The sequence below is a fragment of the Hypanus sabinus genome, chromosome 4 (assembly GCF_030144855.1).
Source record: "Hypanus sabinus isolate sHypSab1 chromosome 4, sHypSab1.hap1, whole genome shotgun sequence".
Taxonomy (NCBI): domain Eukaryota; kingdom Metazoa; phylum Chordata; class Chondrichthyes; order Myliobatiformes; family Dasyatidae; genus Hypanus; species Hypanus sabinus.
The window spans coordinates 23,052,717-23,074,445 of record NC_082709.1 but is presented as its reverse complement, the minus strand read 5'-3'; the positions used below and the strand labels follow the sequence as shown (position 1 = coordinate 23,074,445).

The 21,729-nt window shown below is 37.7% G+C and overlaps 1 protein-coding gene across 4 annotated transcripts in view; it reads left to right on the top strand.

The window, feature by feature from the left end:
- The window catches only part of gad1a (glutamate decarboxylase 1a), a 56,450-nt gene extending 35,221 nt beyond the window's left edge, over nucleotides 1–21,229 (top strand). For 3 of the 4 annotated variants that reach the window (XM_059966593.1, XM_059966591.1, XM_059966592.1), the window contains exons 14-17: nucleotides 6,604–6,753; nucleotides 14,746–14,853; nucleotides 15,318–15,407; nucleotides 19,268–21,229. In XM_059966593.1, the coding sequence (XP_059822576.1) occupies nucleotides 6,604–6,753; nucleotides 14,746–14,853; nucleotides 15,318–15,407; nucleotides 19,268–19,441 (522 nt within the window). In that variant the 3' untranslated portion in view covers nucleotides 19,442–21,229. Of the gene's footprint in view, nucleotides 1–6,271; nucleotides 6,339–6,603; nucleotides 6,754–14,745; nucleotides 14,854–15,317; nucleotides 15,408–19,267 lie in introns of those variants that run through there. The other variant, XM_059966594.1, reaches the window with a different exon arrangement.
- The last annotated feature ends 500 nt before the right edge of the window (nucleotides 21,230–21,729 follow it).

Sequence of the window (21,729 nt, the reverse complement as noted above, 5' to 3'; positions counted from 1 at the left end):
CAGGAAGGAGGCTACTCTCTTTAAGAAGGGAGGAAGACAAAAGAAAGGAAATTATAGGCCTGTTAGCCTGATGTCAGTGGTTGGAAAAGTGTTGGGAGTCTATTATTAAGGATGAGATTTTGGGGTACTTGGAGACTAATGATAAAATTAGTCAAAGTCAGTGTAGTTTCTGTAAGTGGAAATCTTACCTGACAAATCTGTAACAGGCAGGGTGGACAGTAGATGTCATTTGCTTGATTTTCAGAAGACATTTGATAAGGTGCCACACATGAGGTTACTTAACAAGATAAAATCCTATGGTGTTACAGGAAAGATACTGGCATGGATAGAGGAATGGCTGACAGGCAAGAGGCAGTGAGTGGAAATAAAGGGGGCCTTTTCTGGGTAGCTGCCAGTGATTAGTGATGTTCTTCAGGGGTCAGTGTTGGGACCGCTGCTTTTCATACTATTTGTCAGTGATTTGGATAATGGAATGGATGGGTTTGTGGCAAAGTTTGCTGATGATGCAAGGCTAGGTGGAGAGGTAGGTAGTGATGAGGAAGCAATGTGATTGCAGCAGGACTTAGACAAATTGGAAGGATGGGCAAAAAAGTGGCAGATGGGATACAGGGAAATGTATGATAATACATTTATGATAATACATTTTGTTGAAAGGAACAATAGTGTAGACTGTTAGCTAAATGGGGAGATGTGCAGGGAGTCTTGGGAGTCCTCATGCAAGACTCCCAGAAGGTTAATTTACATGTTGAGTCTGTGGTAAAGACAAATGGAATATTTCAAAGGGAATACAATATAAAAGCAAGAAGGTAATGCTGAGGCTTTATAAGTCAATAGTCAGGCAGTATTGTCAACAGTTTTGGGTCCCATATCTCAGAAAGGATGTGTTGTCGTTGGAGAGAGTCCAGAGGAGGTTCATGAGGATGATTCCAGGAAAGAAGGAGTTAACATATGAGAAGCATTTGGCAGCTTTGAACCTGTACTCACTGGAATCTAGAAGAATATGGGAGGAGGATGTTTTCTCTGGTGGATGTATCCTGAACTGGAGGGCACAGCCTCAAATTTGAGGGGTGACCTTCTAGAACAGTGGTAAGGAGGAATTTTTATAGTAGTGAATCTGTGGAATGCTCTGCCACAGGCTGCGGAGGAGGTCAAGTCCATGGGTATATTTAAAGTGGAAGTTGATAGTTTCCTGATTGGTGAGGGCATAAAGGGTATGGTGAGAAGGCAGGTATATTTGGTTGAGTGGGATCAGCCAGGAATGACGGAGCAGACTCGATGGGCTGAATGTCCTAATTCTGCTCCTGTTTCTAATGGTCTACAGAGCAGCCATGCCAGGACCACCAGACTCAAAAGCAGTTACTTTCCCCAGGCAATAACACCTCCACCCACTGACCCATCCTTCCACATTCCCCACCACCACTACTTTATCATTTGTCAGTCATATCATGTACAGACACACCTGTACCTAGCATCACTTTATGAACATACAATCTATGTATATAAGTTATCTATGTACTGTATTTATTGTGTTCTTTATATTATTGTGTCTTTTGTGCGGCATCAGATCTAGAGTGACAATTATTTCGTTTTCCTTTACACTTGTGTACTGGAAAAGATATTAAATAATCCTGAATCTTGTATCTGAGAGTAATCTCAATCTTGACACTGGGGGTGTTGGTTTAGGACAAGGCAGATATGTTGGTTCACGTAAGCTGCCAATGGATTCTATATAAACAGCATTGTGCAGCCTACCTCTCTACTGTGCTTTGAGATGCCTGCTATAGGTGGACCAAGACCCAGGAGCATATAGAAGGGATGGAATCATTACTGTCATGTGGACCATGAGTTTTGTGTCATAGAGATTTTGAACTTCAGTGCTATTTTCCTCAAACAGATTAAGGTTCACTGAATTGTGAATTGTATCTTTGTTTTCTGCCATTGCTAAAAGATTGCTTCCAAAATAAAGAAAACAAGTCAAATATGATTTGGTTTGCTGTAATATGGAGATGAACTTCTGTGGGCAGCCGATTCTAAGAAGCATGAGTAAAAAGTCTATATGTAGTCATTTATGCTGCTCCCTCCATTTTTCTTGAAGATGTTACATCGTGAAGATGATGTTCACTGTGCCTTCAGACATACGAAATTTGTACAGCATTTTGGGAAGCAGCTGTTTGGCCATTAGGAGTCAATTGATGGGATATTTCTGAATTAATTTTCCTGTGGCAACAGAAGGGAAAACACCCTCCAGTTATCACAACTGGGTTTATATTTTTTAAGTATTTGCATCTAATTAAGTTTCTAAAAGTGTCTCACTATCAGAGATATTAAATCATTTAAAGCTGTTAAATTACCATTCAGCTTTAATGAGATACGTTTTCTTCTCATTCCTGCTGCAGGGTCTTGACAAAAAATGTCGACTTATACCTTTAGTCTCCACAGATACTGCTTGACTTACTAAGTTCTTTCCGCATTCTGTTTATTTTCTAGATTCCAGCATCTGCAGTCTCTTTTGTCTTTGATAAGACAAACCTCTGCACCCAGCTTTGTCTCTCATACTTTGGGATAGGAGCTCAAAGTTATACTTTCTGGTGCTTGCTAAATATTCACTGCATCTTGCTGTCAGCAAAATTAGCACTCTCCATTTGGGCAGTGACTGGAGGTAGAGGTGATGCTGAGCAGTGAAAGGATCCAGCAAGACATTTCTTATGTGAAAGTATAAGGTTGCACCATGATGGAGGCACAAAAGATATAATAGTCAACTCAACTTGTAGCTGTTGTTATGAACTACCACAATTCATACCTTTCGTGTTAATGCAATACAGATACACATCAATTATGAAATTGACAGGACTGCGAAAACTGTTAAAAGCGAATTATTGCAAATGCTGAAAATGTAAAGTGATGGAAATACTCTGCAAGTCAAACAGCATATGTTGAGAAAAATTAAGACAGTGCTTTAGGTTGATAATCTTTCATCAGAACTGGGAGAAGTAGAGAAAAGGCAAAGGTGTAATGAAAGGGACTGAAGAAATTAAATGAAAAATTGTGGAAAGCAAAGCAAAAAAAAAAGAAGAAAAATGCAAATTATAGATTATTGCAGAAGCCAAATCATTATCAAAAAACATCTTTGGAAAATTAGCTGCAGAAGCCAAAGATGAAAATACAAAATGAATTTTGTTGAATTCATTTCTGAGTCCAAAAGTAATATACACAGTCAGAAAATGATGTACTATTCCATGAACCTACTGAAACAGAATACTGAAGTAGAAATGGAAATGGGAGCTAGAATTAAAATGGTAACAGACTAAAAGTTTGTTCTTAACTGAAATGTTCTGCAAGGGTCACTTAATCTATGATTGGTGTATCTATCACAAAATATATCACACTGAAAACAATGAAAGCAGTGCATTTAAAAATGTCTGTCCGTATTTTACATCAAAAGAGTGAATAGTGTGAATAGTGGAAAAGGAGGAGATTATCATGTACTGGAATTTCACAGAAAGTGCCTCGGGAAGGGAAGTATTTCTTGGTGTTGCAAGGGGAAAACAGTATTGTGGATAAAACAATTCCTCCGCAATGACTGAAGATGTATTTGGTGCTTGTGTCACACTGTAACTGTTGGAAATGACAGTGGAATGACCCACTGATGCAGAAGACAAAGATGTAAAGATTTTGGAAGGAAAGGCAAAAGTTTTGAGGAAGAGTGTGAGAAACAAAAGGCCGTTACTGTGGACCTTCTGCTATGAGGGAGGGGAATCCTCAGTTTAAAAAAAAAGAAATATTAATCTGAAAAGTGGCATCATCTGGACAAATATGATAGGTTACAATATTTATGCAGAGTTAGGTCTTAACCTCTAATAAGTGTCTTTGCAGATAAATCCATGAGCTACGAGGAATATGAATAAATGTGTAGTTTAATCACATGCTTTTTGCAAATTGTCTCTGAAATTTTACAAAAAAGATTTGTCCAGTTAGTTCCAACCCCTTAATGTGGTAGAAGCCTTAATGTATTACAATTAAAGCAAATATTATTCAGTGATTTGGGCACCATCTGTGGAGAGAAAAACATCCAATGTCTTTACATCAGATCTGTTTTCTGTCCTTGCCATTTTATGCTTTTTCTTAATTACATGTACTAAATATCTAAATTACATAGTATATAACATATAGTTTGGGTAAAAAAGAGTTATGAGAGGAACTAGATCATAAACCTGGACATTTCGCACAGAGGATAATGCATATTGTTGAACTAGCTACTCAAGACAGAGATAGGAGAAGCTTTAGGCATTAAGGTAATTAAGGGATTTGGGATTAGTGCAGGAAAGTGAGATAGCAGATGAGACATGATCTCATCAAATGGCAGAGAACATGAGTAGGGCTGAATGCACTGCTCCTGCTTCCATCTCTTGTGTTCCTATTCTTTTTAAATAGTAGGGGAAAGGCTCCACCCAAATTTCTCTGTTTCACTGATGTGTTGCAAGAAAAAATATATAAGTGGAATGGCAACTTTTGAGTCCTTTGATGCTCTTAAGTGCAAGTTCTAATAAATTCAGACAACAGCATTGGAATTGCTTGGCTAAACTTAACAAATGGAGTTATTAAAGCTGTTAAAACCCAATTAAGGTCTAAATTGTAAGTATCAAGCCACAGAAGCAGTAATACCAATGGGAATAAGAACGGGCTATTAAGGCCAGTATTACAGTAATGGTACTGAAAAGTGCAGAAAATATATTTTTGATAGTGCTGAAACAGCTGGTTGAACAAAACGCATTTCCACAAGTAAATGAACGACTTACAGGGCTGAATGCCTTAGTATGACCTGAGAAAGGAAATTCAGACAAAGCCGTTTCACCCTTAAACTGCCATTAAACGATAAATTTATTATTCCCCAGTGGAAACGTGACCAGAAGTACCAGACAAATGAGTCACCATATTACTATTAGTTGCAAATGCTGGGAAGATATCATGTAATCCATTACCTATCATTTTGCATCTCAAGGATGCTAAGGATGGCATCCATTTGCATTACTTTGAACTACAGCAGGCTTCAGGAGTACTTTTAAAATTATACCAACTCTGCCTGCTGAGTTATGAGATGAAAATGTATTTTTAATTTTTGGCACTTCAGCTGGTTCTGTTATTCCACCAATATTCTCCCTTACTTGCAGCCTGTCAATTTTATTCAAGTGACTCTAATTATTGGTTGATGACAGAAGAAATTGGTTCCAGCCAACAAAAATTAGATACAATGATTTCCAGAAAACATATTCATCTGCATGCCTTAAATGTAGTAGATTTCCATCACTCCAATTACCATCGTGCGTTAAGACAAGGGAATATGACAACAGTGATTTTTTTTTGAGAAAATGTATTGAAATGTGGGAACAGATGTTGTAGTTTTCTGCTGAAATAATATTGTTAAGAATTGAAACTCTCTTGGATTTGCTAAAAGTAGAAACCCCCTTGGAATTTTAGAAACCTCCAACAACTTGAGTCTCAGCACAGTGTTTGTTTGCTTTTTACCATCTGAAAAGTAAAAAATGCAAAGTTAAAGCCAAGCATGATAGCAAAATGCAAATGCCCAGTTGTCTTGCACTCACTGTGGAGGATCTGCAAGGCTGAACCATCTGGCTGGTCCCAACAAATGAAACTTCGCTCTGTGATAGGATGTGATGTAATTGGGAGATAACATTGATTGGAACAAGTCCCAAATCTTTGCCAAATATTTCTTCTTTGCCAAAGGCTCCTTTTTTTTCTCTGACTCCAGTTTTACCTCACTTGTCAATAGTTTTCAAAGTTTAACTTTCTACCTATTCAGATGAGGACACCAGATGTATCTTCCCATTTATTAGGATGACAGAGGACATGGGTGAATTATTGGAAATTTTTGCAGGCCAAAGCCAGTTTACTCAGCACCTTTCTCATTTAAGCCTTTTTGACATAGCTTACATCATTTTCTTTGAAAGCTACAAACATACAATCTGAGTTTGTCTTAAGTTTGGTATATGGAGAAAATTCAACAGTTCAGTCTCTTATCATCATTTTGTAGTATCCTATATGTTTCAATAGCTTAATTTTCCCCTGGCTTATTTTGTATTTTAGTTGTTACCCATTGCCTCATTTATGGGTTTAATACAGGCTTTTTTTTGTTTTGTGTTTTACTAATGTTTGCTGCTTTGCTCTGGTAAAGCAATATTAAAATGGAGAGGTTTCTTGTTCACAAGGAAATTCTCAACATTGGCCTTATTTGTTTCTACATTTCTCTGAATAGTTGGCCTCTGGAAGGCTGTGTACAATAACAGACAAGGGAGAAGTAAGGATGAACAAATAAAATGGAGGTAATTAAATTATTGGAAAGGACCTGCAGTGGATGTGCTATAAAATAGATGTCAATTGTTTCTTTTGTCTCTTTTCTATCTTAGTAGTCTTAAGACTTTCTATGTTTTGCCTTGTTTGAATGATCTTCTTCACTTTGAATTTTAACTTCCCCATCTTCTTTCATCCTGCTTAGAAAAAGAACAAATAATTATATAAATGTACATTTGATTTTTTAACTATTAGTTAATCAATTAGTGTAAATCAACGGTTATGCTTTGCTCGCAGGGTATCCTCCAAGGCTGCAATCAGATGTGTGCAGGGTATTTATTCCAGCAAGACAAACAGTACGATGTATCCTATGACACGGGAGATAAAGCAATACAATGTGGTCGTCATGTGGACATTTTCAAATTTTGGCTGATGTGGAAGGCTAAGGTATGGAAATTTCTAAACTTACAATGTGGTACAATATATTGCAACACATCCTCGTATGATTTACTTTGATGATTTGTTTCTTGGTGCTTAAGTTTGACTTTAAAACTACCAATTAAAATACAACAAATAACAATTGGATCGGTAGGAGAAATTTAACTTATTGAAATACAACCGCAGAAAACACGAGAAGAAATTCCGCAAGTTATGATGTGGAACCGATATACTTTGTGAGACTTGACCAGTCTGGATTCCTATTCCCCGAATTTAAGCTGGAGGAGTTGACAGATTTTCAAAGGTTAAGTGCCCCATTACTTTACATCAGCTGATTAATTATTTGTGCCAATCAATGCCAGATAATCTGTCAGCCTGGAGGCTCCTCAGCTCTACCCAGATGTCAGTCCGACCATACCGTCAATTATACAACTTTGGTGCATACAAACCTATTAACTTGCCAGTCTGTTACATTAGTGTAACTGTCTCTACAACACAGTCCATCAAGTTGTAGTAAATCAACTTCACAACTGGTCAATTAAACATGTTTTAAATGTGGATTGTGATAATCAGCTCTTCAGTCTAAACTATCTCCCAGGCCTATGCCCGGGCGTTGCCTCATTCCTGCCTCTCCCTGGACCCAAGCTCCCTCAATCCTGTCCCCTCTCCAAACGGGGAACTCCTCCGTGCTGCCAGGATGCTGCTCAGAACTTCCAGCCACTGGAATGCGCCAGTTAGTGATGCGGGAAATAACCAGGTTTTTGAGAATGTCGGAAACTTTAATGATAAAGAAGATTGTCTGGAGGGTCGAGTAGTTTATGGCTTAGAATGGGACTGTAGGGTAGTGAGGTTGGTGCAATTTGAGACGATGCTGATTGATCAAAGTAAGGATCTTAAATAATCTCAGTGCAAGCAGCACGATTAAACCCTTCCTTGGACTGTCCAATAATTGGCGACCTGGTGGGACCTGATCAGGCAGGGGCATTGCACAAGTGACGATTGTGCGTGACTGAGTTGCATATCAAGGAAAAAGCACAGAGGTGTGCAGCTGTGTGAATGGCTTCTGTCAGATTCCAGAGATATGTAAACCAACTCGACAATGATGGATTTTACAATTCACTCCCAGCGAAACTGATTGTTTAACACTAATAAAGGGCGTCATATGGTTCAATTTATAGGCCGATGTCTGGTTTGTTTTATATGTATGAATATTTTCTAATTAAAATGCCTTCATCACCTTACTTATTAGGTGATGCTTTTTCAAGCAAAAAAATCACGCAGGATATTCTCGAAAATAATCTCTCTCAATTTTGCTGTCGTTCCTGTCTGAGGTTGCCTAGGTTACAAATGTGGTTTCTTTTAGCACTGTACAAAACACGGGAAATTGTGTTGGAATTGACTGTATAAGCAAGTGTCGTGACAGTGAAGCTAGAATGCATTGTGTTTAGGACGCATATTCAAAATCTAATTGTTCATGAAGTGTTAATATGGATCTTTTCCCATCAAAGATTATTGCAGAAAATAGAAGTTTGTGGCATAGGAGTTAACATTAACATGGATCTTATTATTCATGGGCTGACTGTCCTATTCTGACCCTGAATTCAAATGTTCATATGTTCAGATTACTGTGCAGAAGTCTTAGGCACATTTATATCGTTAAGGTGCTTGAGACTTTTGCACATTGCTGTATTTGTTAAGGTGGAGTGAAGAGCGGGTTTGTAAATCTGGCAGGAACAATAGATGTTGGGAATGATGAGGGTGGAATGCTGCCATAGGAGGGCTGTGGGTCAGGTGGCAGAGAAGGAGAACCAGGGGCAGGGGATGGTGTAGGTGCTGGCATGCCCTGAGACACCAGGCAAGTTCATTTGATTCCAAACAATTGGTTTATTGATTATTACAGAATGTCCCCATTGTGCTTCCTGCTCTCCAGCAATAGGAAACCTACTCTCCATATCCACCCCATCTAGGTCTTTCAATATTTGATAGGTTTCAGTGAGATCCCCCCCCCATTCTTTTAAACTCCAGCAATTGTGGGTCCAGAGCCATCATACATTAACTCTTCCATTTCTGAGGTCATTCTCATGAACCTCCTCTGGACCCTCTCCAATACTAGCACACCCTTTCTTAGAAAAGGCTGTTCACTATTCTCTAAGTGTCATCTGATCAATGCCTTATAAAGCCCCTGCATTACATCCTTGTATTTATTTTCTAGTCCTTTCAAAATGAACGCTAACATTGCATTTGTCTTCCTCAACCTTTGAATCTTTGCTCCTCTGATTTTTGAAATGGCTCCTCGTTTAGGAAATAGTCTATGCCTTTATTCCTTCTACTGAAGTGCATGACCAGACACTTCCTTACACTATATTTCACCTGCCACTTCTTTACCCATTCTCGAAATCTGTCTAAGCCCTTCTACAGACTCTCCCCTATTACTACTGCTCTCTTCTCCTTTCCCCAAGGACTGATTCTGGCAGTACATTGATGGCCACTGTCTAACCACAAGAAGGAAGCATTTCAAAGTTCAAAGTGCATTTATCATCAAAGTATGTATCCAATATACAGCTCTGAGGTTTATCTACTTCACAGACAGTAACAAAGTAAAGAAAACCTTGGAAGCCATTTATCTATTATAAACCCATGGAATCTCATAGCTATGTGGATTATACCTCTTTTTACCCTGTTATTTGTAAAAATGCCATCCCCTTCTCTCAATTCCTCCTTCTCCATCGTATCTGCTCTCAAGATGAAGCTTTTCATTCCAGAACAAAGGAGATGTCCCCCACCTTCAAAGAAGGGGGCTTCCCTTCCTCCACCATCAATGCTGCATCTGTTCTATTCTGCGCACTGATCTCTTTCCTAGCTCTTATCCTTGCAAGTGGAGCAAGTGCAACACCTGCCCCCACATTTCCTCCCTCACTACCATTCAGGGCCCCGAACTGTCCTTCCAGTTGAGGCGACACTTCACCTGCGAGTCTAGTAGGGTCACCTGCTTTATCCAGTGCTCCCAGTGTGACCTCCTGTACATTGGTGAGACCTGACACAGATTGGGAGCACCCACTCCTTTTCACCACACCTCATTCTCATTTCCCTCTCACCTTATCTTCTTACCAGCCTATCACCTCTCTCCCTCAGGTGCTCCTCCCCTTTTATTTTTTCCCATGGCCTTCTTTCTATCACATTTCCCCTTCTCCAGCCCTGTATCTCTTTCACTAATCAACTTCTCAGCTCTTTACTTCATCCCTCCCCTTTCCACCTTTCTTCCTCCCCCTCCACCCCACTTTCTTACTCTGACTCCTCATCTTTTTCCCTCCAGTTCTGATGAAGGATCACGGCCTGAAACGTCAACTGTACTCTTTACCATAGAAGCTGCCTGGCCTGCTGAGTTCCTCCAGCACTTTGTGTGTATTGCTTGGATTTTCAGCGTCTGCAGATAATCTCTTGTTTGTCACTGAACCCATTTATCCTTAAATTTTTCCAAAAAAAAATCTGTTAATCCACCTCTCAAGCTATGTAGAATCTTACCCCAAATTCCTTGTTCATCAGTGGGTCTATTTGGGATTTTATCTAATGCTTTCTGAAAATCTGACTACATTATGTCCATTGATTTCACCTAATATGCTCTGTATCCTTAAAGAATGCTGATAGTTGAGCCAAACGTGATTTTCCATTCAGATATCCACCTTTCCATGTGCTGTCATTTTTTTAATATCTTGATATCACATCCTTTTAATATAGATCCCAGTATTTTTCCTAGTATCGATGTAAGCAGTTTCCCATTTTCTCTCTCCCGCCTTTCTTAAATAATGAGTCACATTTGCTACCCCTCATTCTGCAGGAATCATTCCATAATCTAGAATTTTTAAATTCATCTTCCACTATCTGTATGCTACCTTGACCAAAGTTAGGCTTGCGGATCATCTGCCTTTGGGATTCAACAGTTTTCAGACTCATTAACCACCCTGATAGTATTTCTTTCCTTTATTTCCTCATTTGCACTCCCATTATTTCTGCCCTTCCATGAAGACACACAATATTTGTTTAATTTTTCTGCTATTTCTTTAATCCCTGTTTTGTAATACCTTATGATTCTGTCTGTTAAGGACCCACATTTGCCTTTATTGGTCTTTTCCATTCACTGTTCTTATAGAAGCTCACAGACTGTTTTTATGTTTCTCAAATGTATATTCTCATTTTGTTTTCCCCTTCTTTTATCCATTTCCTGATCTTATCCTGTTGAGTTCTAAATTTTCCAACATCCCCTAGCTTCCCCTTTTTTGGGGTACTTAGATTTACTTCTGTCTTTAATTTCTTCTGTAATCAACAGTTAGACCACTTTTTCTTTGTGCTTCTGTGTCTTAGAGCAATGTACAATTTTGCAAATCATAAATTATTTCTTCAAATGCTAGCCAGTGCTTGTCCATGGTCATTCCCTTTAGTCATAAAATCATGGAGTCATGGAAAAGTACAGCACAGAAAGAGGCCCTTTGACCCATTAGTTCATACCAAATCAATTAAACTGCCTACACCTATTGACCTGCTGTGGGACCATAGCTCTCCATACCCCTACCATCCATATACCTATTCAAACTTCTCTTAAACATTGAAATCACGCTTGCACACACCACTCTGGCAGCTCATTCCATACTCTCACGACCCTCTGAGTGAAGACGTTTTCCTTCATGTTTTCATTACTTTTCACCTTTCACCTTTAACTCATGACCTTTAATTGAGTCCCAATCAACCTCAGTGGAAAAAGCCTGCTTGCATTTACCCTATCTAAATTCCTCAAAATTTTGTATACCTCTAACAAATCTCCCCTCAATCATCTATGTTCCAAGGAATAAAGTCCTAACCGTTTCAATCTTCCCTTATAACTCAGGTCCTTCCATCCTGGCAACATCTTTATAAATTTTCTCCGTATTCTTTCAACCTTATTTACATTTTTCCTGTAGGTAGGTGACCAAAACTGCACACAATACTCCAAAATAGGCCTCACCAACATCTTACATAATTTCAACATAATATCCCATCTCCTCTGCTCATTATTTTGCTTTCTGAAGGCCAATGTGCTAAAAGTTTTCCTTACGACCCTATCTACCTGTGACACCACTTTCAATGAATTATGGATCTGTATTCCCAGATCCCTTTGTTCTACAGAATTCCACATTGCCCTTCCATTCACTGTGTAAGACCTACCCTGACTGGTCTTACTGAAGTGCAACACCTCACTCTTGTCTGCATTAAATTCTGTCTGCCCTTTTTCAGCCCAGTTTACCAGTTGGTCCAGATCCAGCACCAGGCTCTGATAGTTTTCCCTATCAAAGGACTTGCTAACATCCATGTAGACAATATCCATTGCCTTGCCTTCATCAACCTTTGGTAACTTTCTTGAAAAGCACTGTACGATTGGTTAGACATGACCTACCGCACATGAAGCCATGCTATCAAACCTTAATCAGTTCATGTCTATCAAAATACTCATATGTCCAGTCCCTTAAAATGCCTTCCAATAACATTCCCACAGTGGAACAATATTAGCTATCCCCCAATCCTTTGGTTCTTCACCTGTCACTGAGGATGATTTAAATATCTCGGCTAGGATCCCTGCAATATCTGCACTTACCTTCCATAGAGTCCACCTTGTCAATCCCTGGGAACTTATGCACTCTAATTTGCCTCAAGGCAGCAAACACCTCCTCCTCTGTAACCTGTATTGGATCAATGTCCTTGCTGCTGCTTTGCCACTCTTCTATAGACTCTGTCTCCTGAGTAAATGCAGATATAAAAGGTCCTTTTAATATCTTCCTCATCTCTTTTGGCTCCATGCATTATCGACCATTCTGATCTTCCAAAGGGCCATTTTTGTCCTTTACAATTCTTATCATATCTTAACATATCTGTAGAATACCTTGGGATTCTCCTTCATCTTGTTTACTAGGGCAAACTCATGCTTTCTTTTAATCTTCCTGATTTCTTTCTTAAGTGTTTTTTATACTCCGTAAGTTTTTGATTTGTTCCTACCCGTTGATACCTTCGATGCAGCTCTTAACCGGGGCCTCAATATGTCTTGAAAGCCAAGGTTTCCTAGATCTCTTATATTTACCTTTTATTCTGACCGCCACATACAAGCTTCGTGTCCTCAAAATTTCACTTTTGAAGGCTTTCCGCCTACCAAGTACACCTTTGTCAGAAAACAGCCTGTCCCTATCCACACTTGCCAGGTCCTTTCTGATACCATAAAAACTGGCCTTTCTCCAATTTAGAATCTCATCCTGCAGATCAGAGCTATCTTTTCATTATTTATTTTGAAACTGATGCTATTATGATCACTGGATGCAAAGTGTTCCCCTAGACAAACTTCCATCACCTGCCCTGTCTCACTCGCTAACAGCAGATCCAGTATTGCACACTCTCTCACTGGGACTTCTACATACTGATTAAGGAAATATTTCTGAACACATTTGACCAACTCTATCCCATCTAGTCCTTTTACAGCCTGGGAGTCCCAGTCAATATGTGAAAAGTTAAAATCACCTAGTATAGTAACCTTATGTTTCTAGCAACGGTGTGTGATCTCACTACAGATTTGTTCTTCTAAATCCCTTGGACCATTGGGAGGTCTGTAATGTAGCTCCATTAACATGGTCATACCTTTCTTATTTCTCAGTTCCATAATGCCTCACTAAACGTGTTCTGCAGTCTGTTCTGACTGAGCACTCCCTTGACATTTTTCCTGACTGCCCCTCCTTCTGTAATCCCTCCCATGCTGTTGCATCTGAAACAGTGGAACCCCAGAATATTGAGTTGCCAGTCTTGCCCCTCCTGCAGCCACGTCTCACTAATGGCTACAACATCATAATTGCAGGTGTTGATCCATGCCCTGAGCTCATCCACCTTTCCTACAATACTTCTTGCATTGAAATACAAGCAGTTCAGAACATTAGTCATACCATGCTCAACCTTTTGGTTCCTGACTTCGTTTGAGGTGTAACAACATTTCTCTCCACAACCTCTCCACTCTCTGTTCTGGCACTCTGGCTCCCATCCCCCACAACTCTTGTTTAAGCATCCACCCCGTGCATCACTGGCTAACCTTCCTTCCACTTCAGTTCAGGTGCAAGCTGGCTCCTTTGTGCAGGTCCCACCTTGCCTGGAAGCAAGCCCATAGATCCAGCAATTTGACACCCTCCCTCCTACACCAACTCCTTAGCCACATGTTACACTGTATAATCTTCTTATTTCTGGCCTTTAATGTTGTTAACCAATCTACTGCAGTCAATCTAATCCTTATGGCTTAATAGTTCACTTTGTGTAGACTGGAAACTAGGGCTCTCAAACAATGCAAAATGCTTTTCTAGTAGGTCCGTTAACAAAACAATTAATTAGCCCTTTCTCTTTACTCTGTACTCTATCTGGAATAGTCTGCTCCCCAATGGGTTCCTCAACACACTGATCCAGAAATGTATCTTGTAGATTTTCTAGGAATTAATCCTGTACATTGTTAGTGCTAATGTAGTTTGCTCAGTCTGTAAGGAGATTAATACCTGCGCAATTACTGTATCACTGCTGTTATACAGGCCTCTAATATCCTAATTCATACAATGCACTACATCATAACTACTATAAACAACTGCAACAAGGTTCTCTGTGATACTAAAACAATGTTATAATCTGCTGATCCAATAACAACACTCCCTCATCTTTCCTTCCTATTAGCCTGTCCTTCCTAAATATTGATTACCTTGGAATATTTAGTTTCTAATTTTGTTCATCCTCCTCTCCAGTTACTTAATGCAGTAACTCAATCTGACAAGTACAATCAAGTGTTATAATTGCTTCTTATGTTCAAAATATTTGGCTCCCATTAATCATCATTGGTATTAACAGAATGTTTTTGCAATTTAGAATGACTATAATGGCTTCATAAATAATGATTTTCAAAAGTGGTTTTAATTATTCTGAACTCAATATTTAATAGTTTTGTTGTTCATTGCATTGCAGGGGACAGTGGGATTTGAAAATCAAATTAACAAGTGCTTGGATCTGGCAATGTACCTTTATAACAAGATTAGAAAGAGGGAAGGATATCAAATGGTATTTGATGCAGAAGTAAGTATAATGATTATTATTCGCTTTCCTTTTCTTTTTGAACATTGTAACTAGCACCCATTTTCTTCTTCAATTCTAGAATAGCAGGCAATAATTTTTGCTTTATATGCCCTCTGCTCTAACACCTTCAGTCACTTAGACTGTATCTTCTGAAACTCTGTCTTCCTGAATACAATAAATTAATGCCCCTATTTCTGTGTTCAATTAAGATAAGCTGTTCAGGAGAAGTACACCTTTATTCATTAATGGTGAGGAAGAACGTAGCCATAATAATTCATATCACTTTTGTTTTCCTGAAAACCTTTTGCACTGCAAGTTTTACTGGATACACTTGTCTGACCTATTAATCTGACTGACTTTGATCTATGTTCCAATCACAGAAAAATGTTCCATTCGTTGCTGTTGACCTGTTATCTTTTGGTATGCAACAATTAAAACACAAACTTTTTTCATTTCTTTTGCAGCCTGAGCACACAAATGTTTGCTTCTGGTATATTCCACCAAGTTTTCGCGACATGCCAGATTGTGAAGAGAGAAAGGAAAAGCTTCGCAAGGTAAATTTACTAATTTTGCAAGCAATTGTAATTGTTAAAGTAATAAAACATTTGTTTTAGCAATAATTGTTAACTAATTGTGTAATATGCTTGTCTGTCTAATTAATTCCTATTTTTATGAAGTTAGTATGTCACTAAGCATGCTTTATTACTGAAAGTAATGCTGATTACTGTCTCAAATAATGCACGTGAATTGAATATTCAAGAGCTGGCAAGTCTTATCACTGCACCTCTTTTGTATGTAGCTCACTGTCTGTATTTCCAGCTGTCACACTGTTTGTAAAATATGTTAAAAACTGACTTTTTTTGGATCTTCACAAAAATTTGTGCAGCAACAGAAAAGAATAAGGCTGATCTTAGGTGTATTTGAAGGGTCCAACAATGGGATGAAACATTTACCCAGTATCAATCATGTTTTGTAAGAAGGTGAGCAATGGCTGTGGAGAAGATTAAGGAGCAGTTAGATGGAGGTTATTCAAAACTGTGAGTGGGTATTGATAATACCAGGAAAGAGAAATGGTCTCCAGTGACAAAAGGACCTTTATCCCAAGCATGTGGACTGAAGTTGATTGATAGAAAAATGGAGCTGATATGAGAATATATTGTTCAGGATCCTATGCAGAATACAATTGTGTTGGAGAGAGAGCCGAGGAGATTCATCAGAATGTTGCCTGGATTGCACATTTTCAGATGCAGGGAGAGACTGGAAAGGCTGGGCTTTACTTTTCTGGAGCCAAGCAAGTTAAGGGATGACCTGATGAATGTGTATAAGTTTATGCGAGGCATAGATGGGGTAGATGCTTCCCATTGTAGGGTATCAAAAACAAGATTTTAAAGTGAGCAGTAGGAGATTTAAAGGGAATCTTAGGAGTATGTTTTGTTTTACACAGAGAATGATTGATATCTGTAACTCACTCCCAAAGGAAGTGATGGAATCAGATACAATTATTATACTTAAGGGATATTTAGACAGATACAGTCCTAAAACAGGCAAATGGGGATAGCAAAGATAGGCCAAAAGGTCAGCATGTAGGTGGCGGGCTGAAGGGTTTATTTCTGTGCTTTAAAACTTTATGATTCTCTAATTTTAGCTCATTAGCCCCTCAACTTCCTTACCTTAACTAAGAAAAATTGTTAATTTAACATAACTTGTAGGCATTTGTGAACCAGTTTGTCTGTAAAATAATCTGAAAATGTTATATTTTTGGGATATTGTGAGATTTTAAAGGTCTACTAAATTAATTTGTTTAAAAACCACTAGTTCCAAAATTCATGATTTAAATTATGAGGACTTTAAAGAACTTGAGCTAAAAATTCAAAATATAATGGACTTAAATGTTAACTTTATTGAAATAAATTTATAATATATCATGTCTGTCTTCACCTTAAGTGAAGATTCCTTTTTTTTACATAGTACTCAATAAAGTGTTCATAATATTCTATGAAAATTGCACTTTTGCCTCCTATATTTACAATTTGTGATTGTACTTGTTGCAACTCTACAAATCTCTGGTGAGACCACATTAGAGTATTGTGTTCAGTTCTGGCCACCTCATTATAGGAAGGATTTGGAAGCTATGGAGAGGGTGCAGAGAGGATTTACCAGGATGTTGCTTGGATTGGAAAACAAGTCTTATGAAGCAAGATTAGCAAAGCTGGGACTTTTCTCTTTGGAGCATAGAAGAATGAGAGGGGACTTGATAGAGGTCTACAAGATTATGAGTGGCATAGCCAGTACCTGTTTTCCAGGGCACAAATAAAAAACACTAGAGGACATATGTACAAAGTTAAGGGAGGGAAGTTTAGCAGAGACATCAGGGGTAAGTTTTTTTTACACAGAGGGTTGTGGGTGCCTGGAATTACTTACCAGGGATGGTGGTGGAGGCTAAAATATTAGGAGTATTTAAGAGCCTCTTGGCCAGGCACATGGATGAAAGGAAAATAGAGGGTTATGGTGTAGTGTGGGTTTAGTACTTTTTTTAATGGAATATATGGGGCTGCACAACATCAAGGGCTGAAGGGCCTGTACTGTGCTGTAGTATTCTAGTGTTCTACTTTTTAATCTCACTTTGTGGTAAATAGCAAACTGAAGCACTTTGCTGCCGACCACAAAATATAGACTATACTTCATGCAAAGTTGGCTTATCTCTGAATGGCTGATAGAAACAAATCCAATAATAAGATTCAAGAGAGAATTGGATACATAGTTGAAGGGAATAGATTTGTAGAATGATTTAGATAAAGTGTACAGGTTTGGGAATAATCTGAATCACGCACGCGCTGACAACTAGTATCTTCTGTACTTGATCATATTGTGCAGACTGCATCATATTGGTACTGAAGTCGCAAGACTCATAAAACACTGAAGCAACCTGACAGGTCAGTCAGCATCCCTGGAGGAAAGTGAGTTGCTTTATGGGCTGAGCCACTTTATCAGGACCTGATGAAGTGTCTCAGCCCAAAATGTTGACTATACATTTCTCTCCAGAGATGCTGCCTGACCTGCTGAGTACTTTCAGCATTTTGTGTGTATTGCTCTGGATTCCCAGTATTCCTAGTTAAAAATGCCTTCCCTCTTTCTCATCACCCTGGAATTATTGCACACTTCATTTACAAACCTGACTATTTACAAAGGAACATACTTCTCTCAAAAAAAAACTGCAATTTAATGGAAGTAAACATCTGTGCAACAAGGGACAGACAGTCCAGAAGTTCCTTTCAGCAAGACTTAACCATATAACCATATTACAATTACAGCACGGAAACAGGCCATCTCAGCCCTTCTAGTCCATGCCAAACGCCTACTCTCACCTAGTCTCAGTGACCTGCACTCACACCATAACCCTCCATTCCTTTCCTGTCCATATACCTATCCAATTTTTTTTTAAAAATAACAATATCGAACCTGCCTCTACCACTTCTACTGGAAGCTCATTCCACATACCTACCACTCTCTGAGTAAAGAAGTTCCCCCTCGTGTTACCCCTAAACTTTTGCCCCCTAACTCATGTCCTCTTGTTTAAATCTCCCCTACTCTCAATGGAAAAAGCCTATCCACATCAACTCTATCTACCCCCTCATAATTTTAAATACCTCTATCGTCCCCCCTCATCCTTCTACACTCCAAAGAATGAAGACCTAACTTGTTCAACCTTTCTCTTTAACTTAGGTGCTGAAACCCAGGTAACGTTCTAGTAAATCTCCTCTGTACTCTCTCTTCTTGAATTCAACCTTTTTGACACCAAACATAGAATAAAATGTCTGTACTAAGAATTATTAGAAACTATTTTCTGTTAGTGAAGAGAGCAAAGAATAAAAGCATTAAAAATATTTCATTGAAACTTAAGTTTAATTTTCAATTACTCTGATATATTTAAACTCTCATTGGGCCTTCTAACTGCTCTGATTGGTTCCACTTAGTAACACACCAACTTCAGTGGGGGAAAAAGTTTTTTAAATTGTGAACATATCAATAAAAGGGTTGTCGTGCATGAAATCCAATTATCAATAATTTGCATCATTTGAATAATATGTATATGTTAATTCATTTTTTCACATTTATGTTAAGAATATGTTCCATAAAAAATTACAAGCAGAATGAAAAGTGTTCAGTTGATAATGTATTACAGAACCACACAAAATTCAGTAAAAATATAAAAAATGTTTCTACTAGAATTCTATGAAGGATTAAATACAATTCCAGAACAAGAGTAAAGATGTCTGGAAATATAGTGAAACAAATATTTTTTGGTATTTCTATTTTTATGCCTTTCTATTCCTTAACTAATGATGTGTTATTTTATATGTCCCTTTTGAGCATTGTCTTCCTCAGAGAAATTTAATCTCTGATCTTTTGATAGGTTGCTCCAAAAATAAAAGCACTAATGATGGAATGTGGCACCACAATGGTCGGGTATCAGCCTCAAGGAGATAAAACTAACTTCTTCCGCATGGTCATTTCAAATCCAGCTGTAACAAAATCTGACATCGACTTCCTCATTGAGGAGATAGAACGACTGGGACAGGATTTGTAATTGGTTAAGTGGTTTTGTTTGCTAGTACTAGTCAATGCTTTCTCTTGAAACTGATCACAATGTACAATAAATGTGTTATTTGAAGATCTGTGCAACACATTGCAGTACTGTCAGGCAGTATGTAAATCTATTCCTTAGCCAATCAGCATTTATTAGAAGTAATTATTTAAGAGATGCAAAATCTAAATACATATTGTACCTACATGTGAGCCTCAGCGTGTATGTTCCTTTGAAAGAGCTCAGCAATATGAACTGTGAGTACTGTGGACAACGTGCTGTGAATTTGACCCTTAGAGGTAAAGTGTAATTCTATCATAGTAGACTTACCTAGACTGTGCAGAACCTTTTCGTAGCTACACTGTGTATGGTGCTTTTTGTCATAATGTAAAATTATGGAGTGTGAAGCACCAAATTTTATTCTAGATGCATTACCCCTTTAGTTGTGATTTGGGGGTAAGAGTTGCATAAATACTGTAACAGATAGAAACTAAATGTCTTTCTAGAAAAATATTAATTTTGTGTAGATTGTGTATACCAAACGTTAACTGATTTTTGTGAAAAGGAATAAATGTATTAGTTTTACAGTAACAAAACTGTTTAAATATGTAGGTATATGACAAAATATTTGCTTATTTATATTCAGAAATTTACTGTCTTACAGAGGTGTCTAGTATTTTCTTCCATTTGTATGTACTGTATCTTTATTTATATATGATATCAAAGGAGTTCTAAATAATGTTTATGGTATTTTAGTGTATATGTGAGCCAAAGAATACAGCAAAATAATAGTGATAATAGCATTTCTATTTAATGTGGCAGTTGTGCAGCCTTTAAAGTAATGTGAATATATTGCTGCACTTATTGAACACAAAGTGTGACGTAAAATTGAATACCGTCTTAAATGTACTGTAGTTTGTGACTTTACTCACAAGTTGGTACGTGGATTTTTAGGTATGGTGACTAAATGTTGACTATTGTTAATCTGTTTAATGTAGAACTTTTTCTTAAGGCAGAGGTCCAAGTGCAGAAAACATGTTTGTAGATGTAGTTCAACAAGCACCTACAAAACACACCCAGGGAAGAAAAAAAATCAGTATTATAAATTCTTGTTTTTAATCCAGGTTCTTTAAATGAAGAGATTCAGCAGGAGCTATGACTGGAGAGACCAATTTTAGTACTTTAATAAGTCAATATGTTTGGATTTGTATAAATCTGGTGCAATTCACACTTTTATTACCGTAGAAATTGATCCAAGCTTATCATTTGTTGAATTTGTTAGGGTACAATGGGTATTTAAATTTAATTTGGTTTGGGCGAGTTTTGATTAATCTAAACCAAGCAGTCAAGCTGAAACTAGTTTTTCATCCCTAAGAGCTAAACTTTTCAATTCAGAAGTTGAAACATGTTTTTTTGAGACAGTGTTATTGATGTACAATTCTCCCTACTATGGTGTAGAATAAAGTGGGAAAATGTTGTCAACAATGTTACAATAAATTCAGTGTGTTATTATATCTACTGTACAATATAAGAAAATGGATTCTATTTAAGAAAGAACTTTGTGAATTGAGCTGTTAACTGAGTATCAAACTTGTTGCTTTGCTTTCACAGCTACTAAAGACAAAAATGAACTTTAAAAGCTCTTTTCTTATTCTCAGATACTTGGAAGAACATTGATGTGACAATCGTAATCAACCTGCCTGTTAATTTTTATGTACTGACACTGTCCATTTACACCCATAAATTTGAGTTCCAATATTGCATCACGTACTCAAGGAAAAATCATTTTAACTAAAAAGGGTCATATTTTAATAGGTTTGTGTTGAATCATGACAACATGTTTTGAAAGTTTTATACAGGTTGCAGTAGAGCATAGCGTCTTATTCAAATTAAGCATTGTGTATTTCCTTTAATGGTGTGTATATACAGTATCATTAATTGCTCAACTACCTCAAATCTGACATCAAAATTATGTTCTTAGATGCTTAAAATAGATCTTCAATTTTTTTTTCTTGTATCAATCCCACAAATTTGATTTGAAAGGAGATGTCACACAAAATAGTAGAATATGGATTGCTTTTATTGTCTTACATTTTTATGGGCAGATTTCTTTCAAAATGGACAAATCATTCTTCAATCCCACAAATTTGATTTGAAAGGAGATGTCACACAAAATAGTAGAATATGGATTGCTGTTATTGTCTTACATTTTTATGGGCAGATTTCTTTCAAAATGGACAAATCATTCTTCAATTATTCTGCACCAAAATTAAGACTAAGATGCATTTATT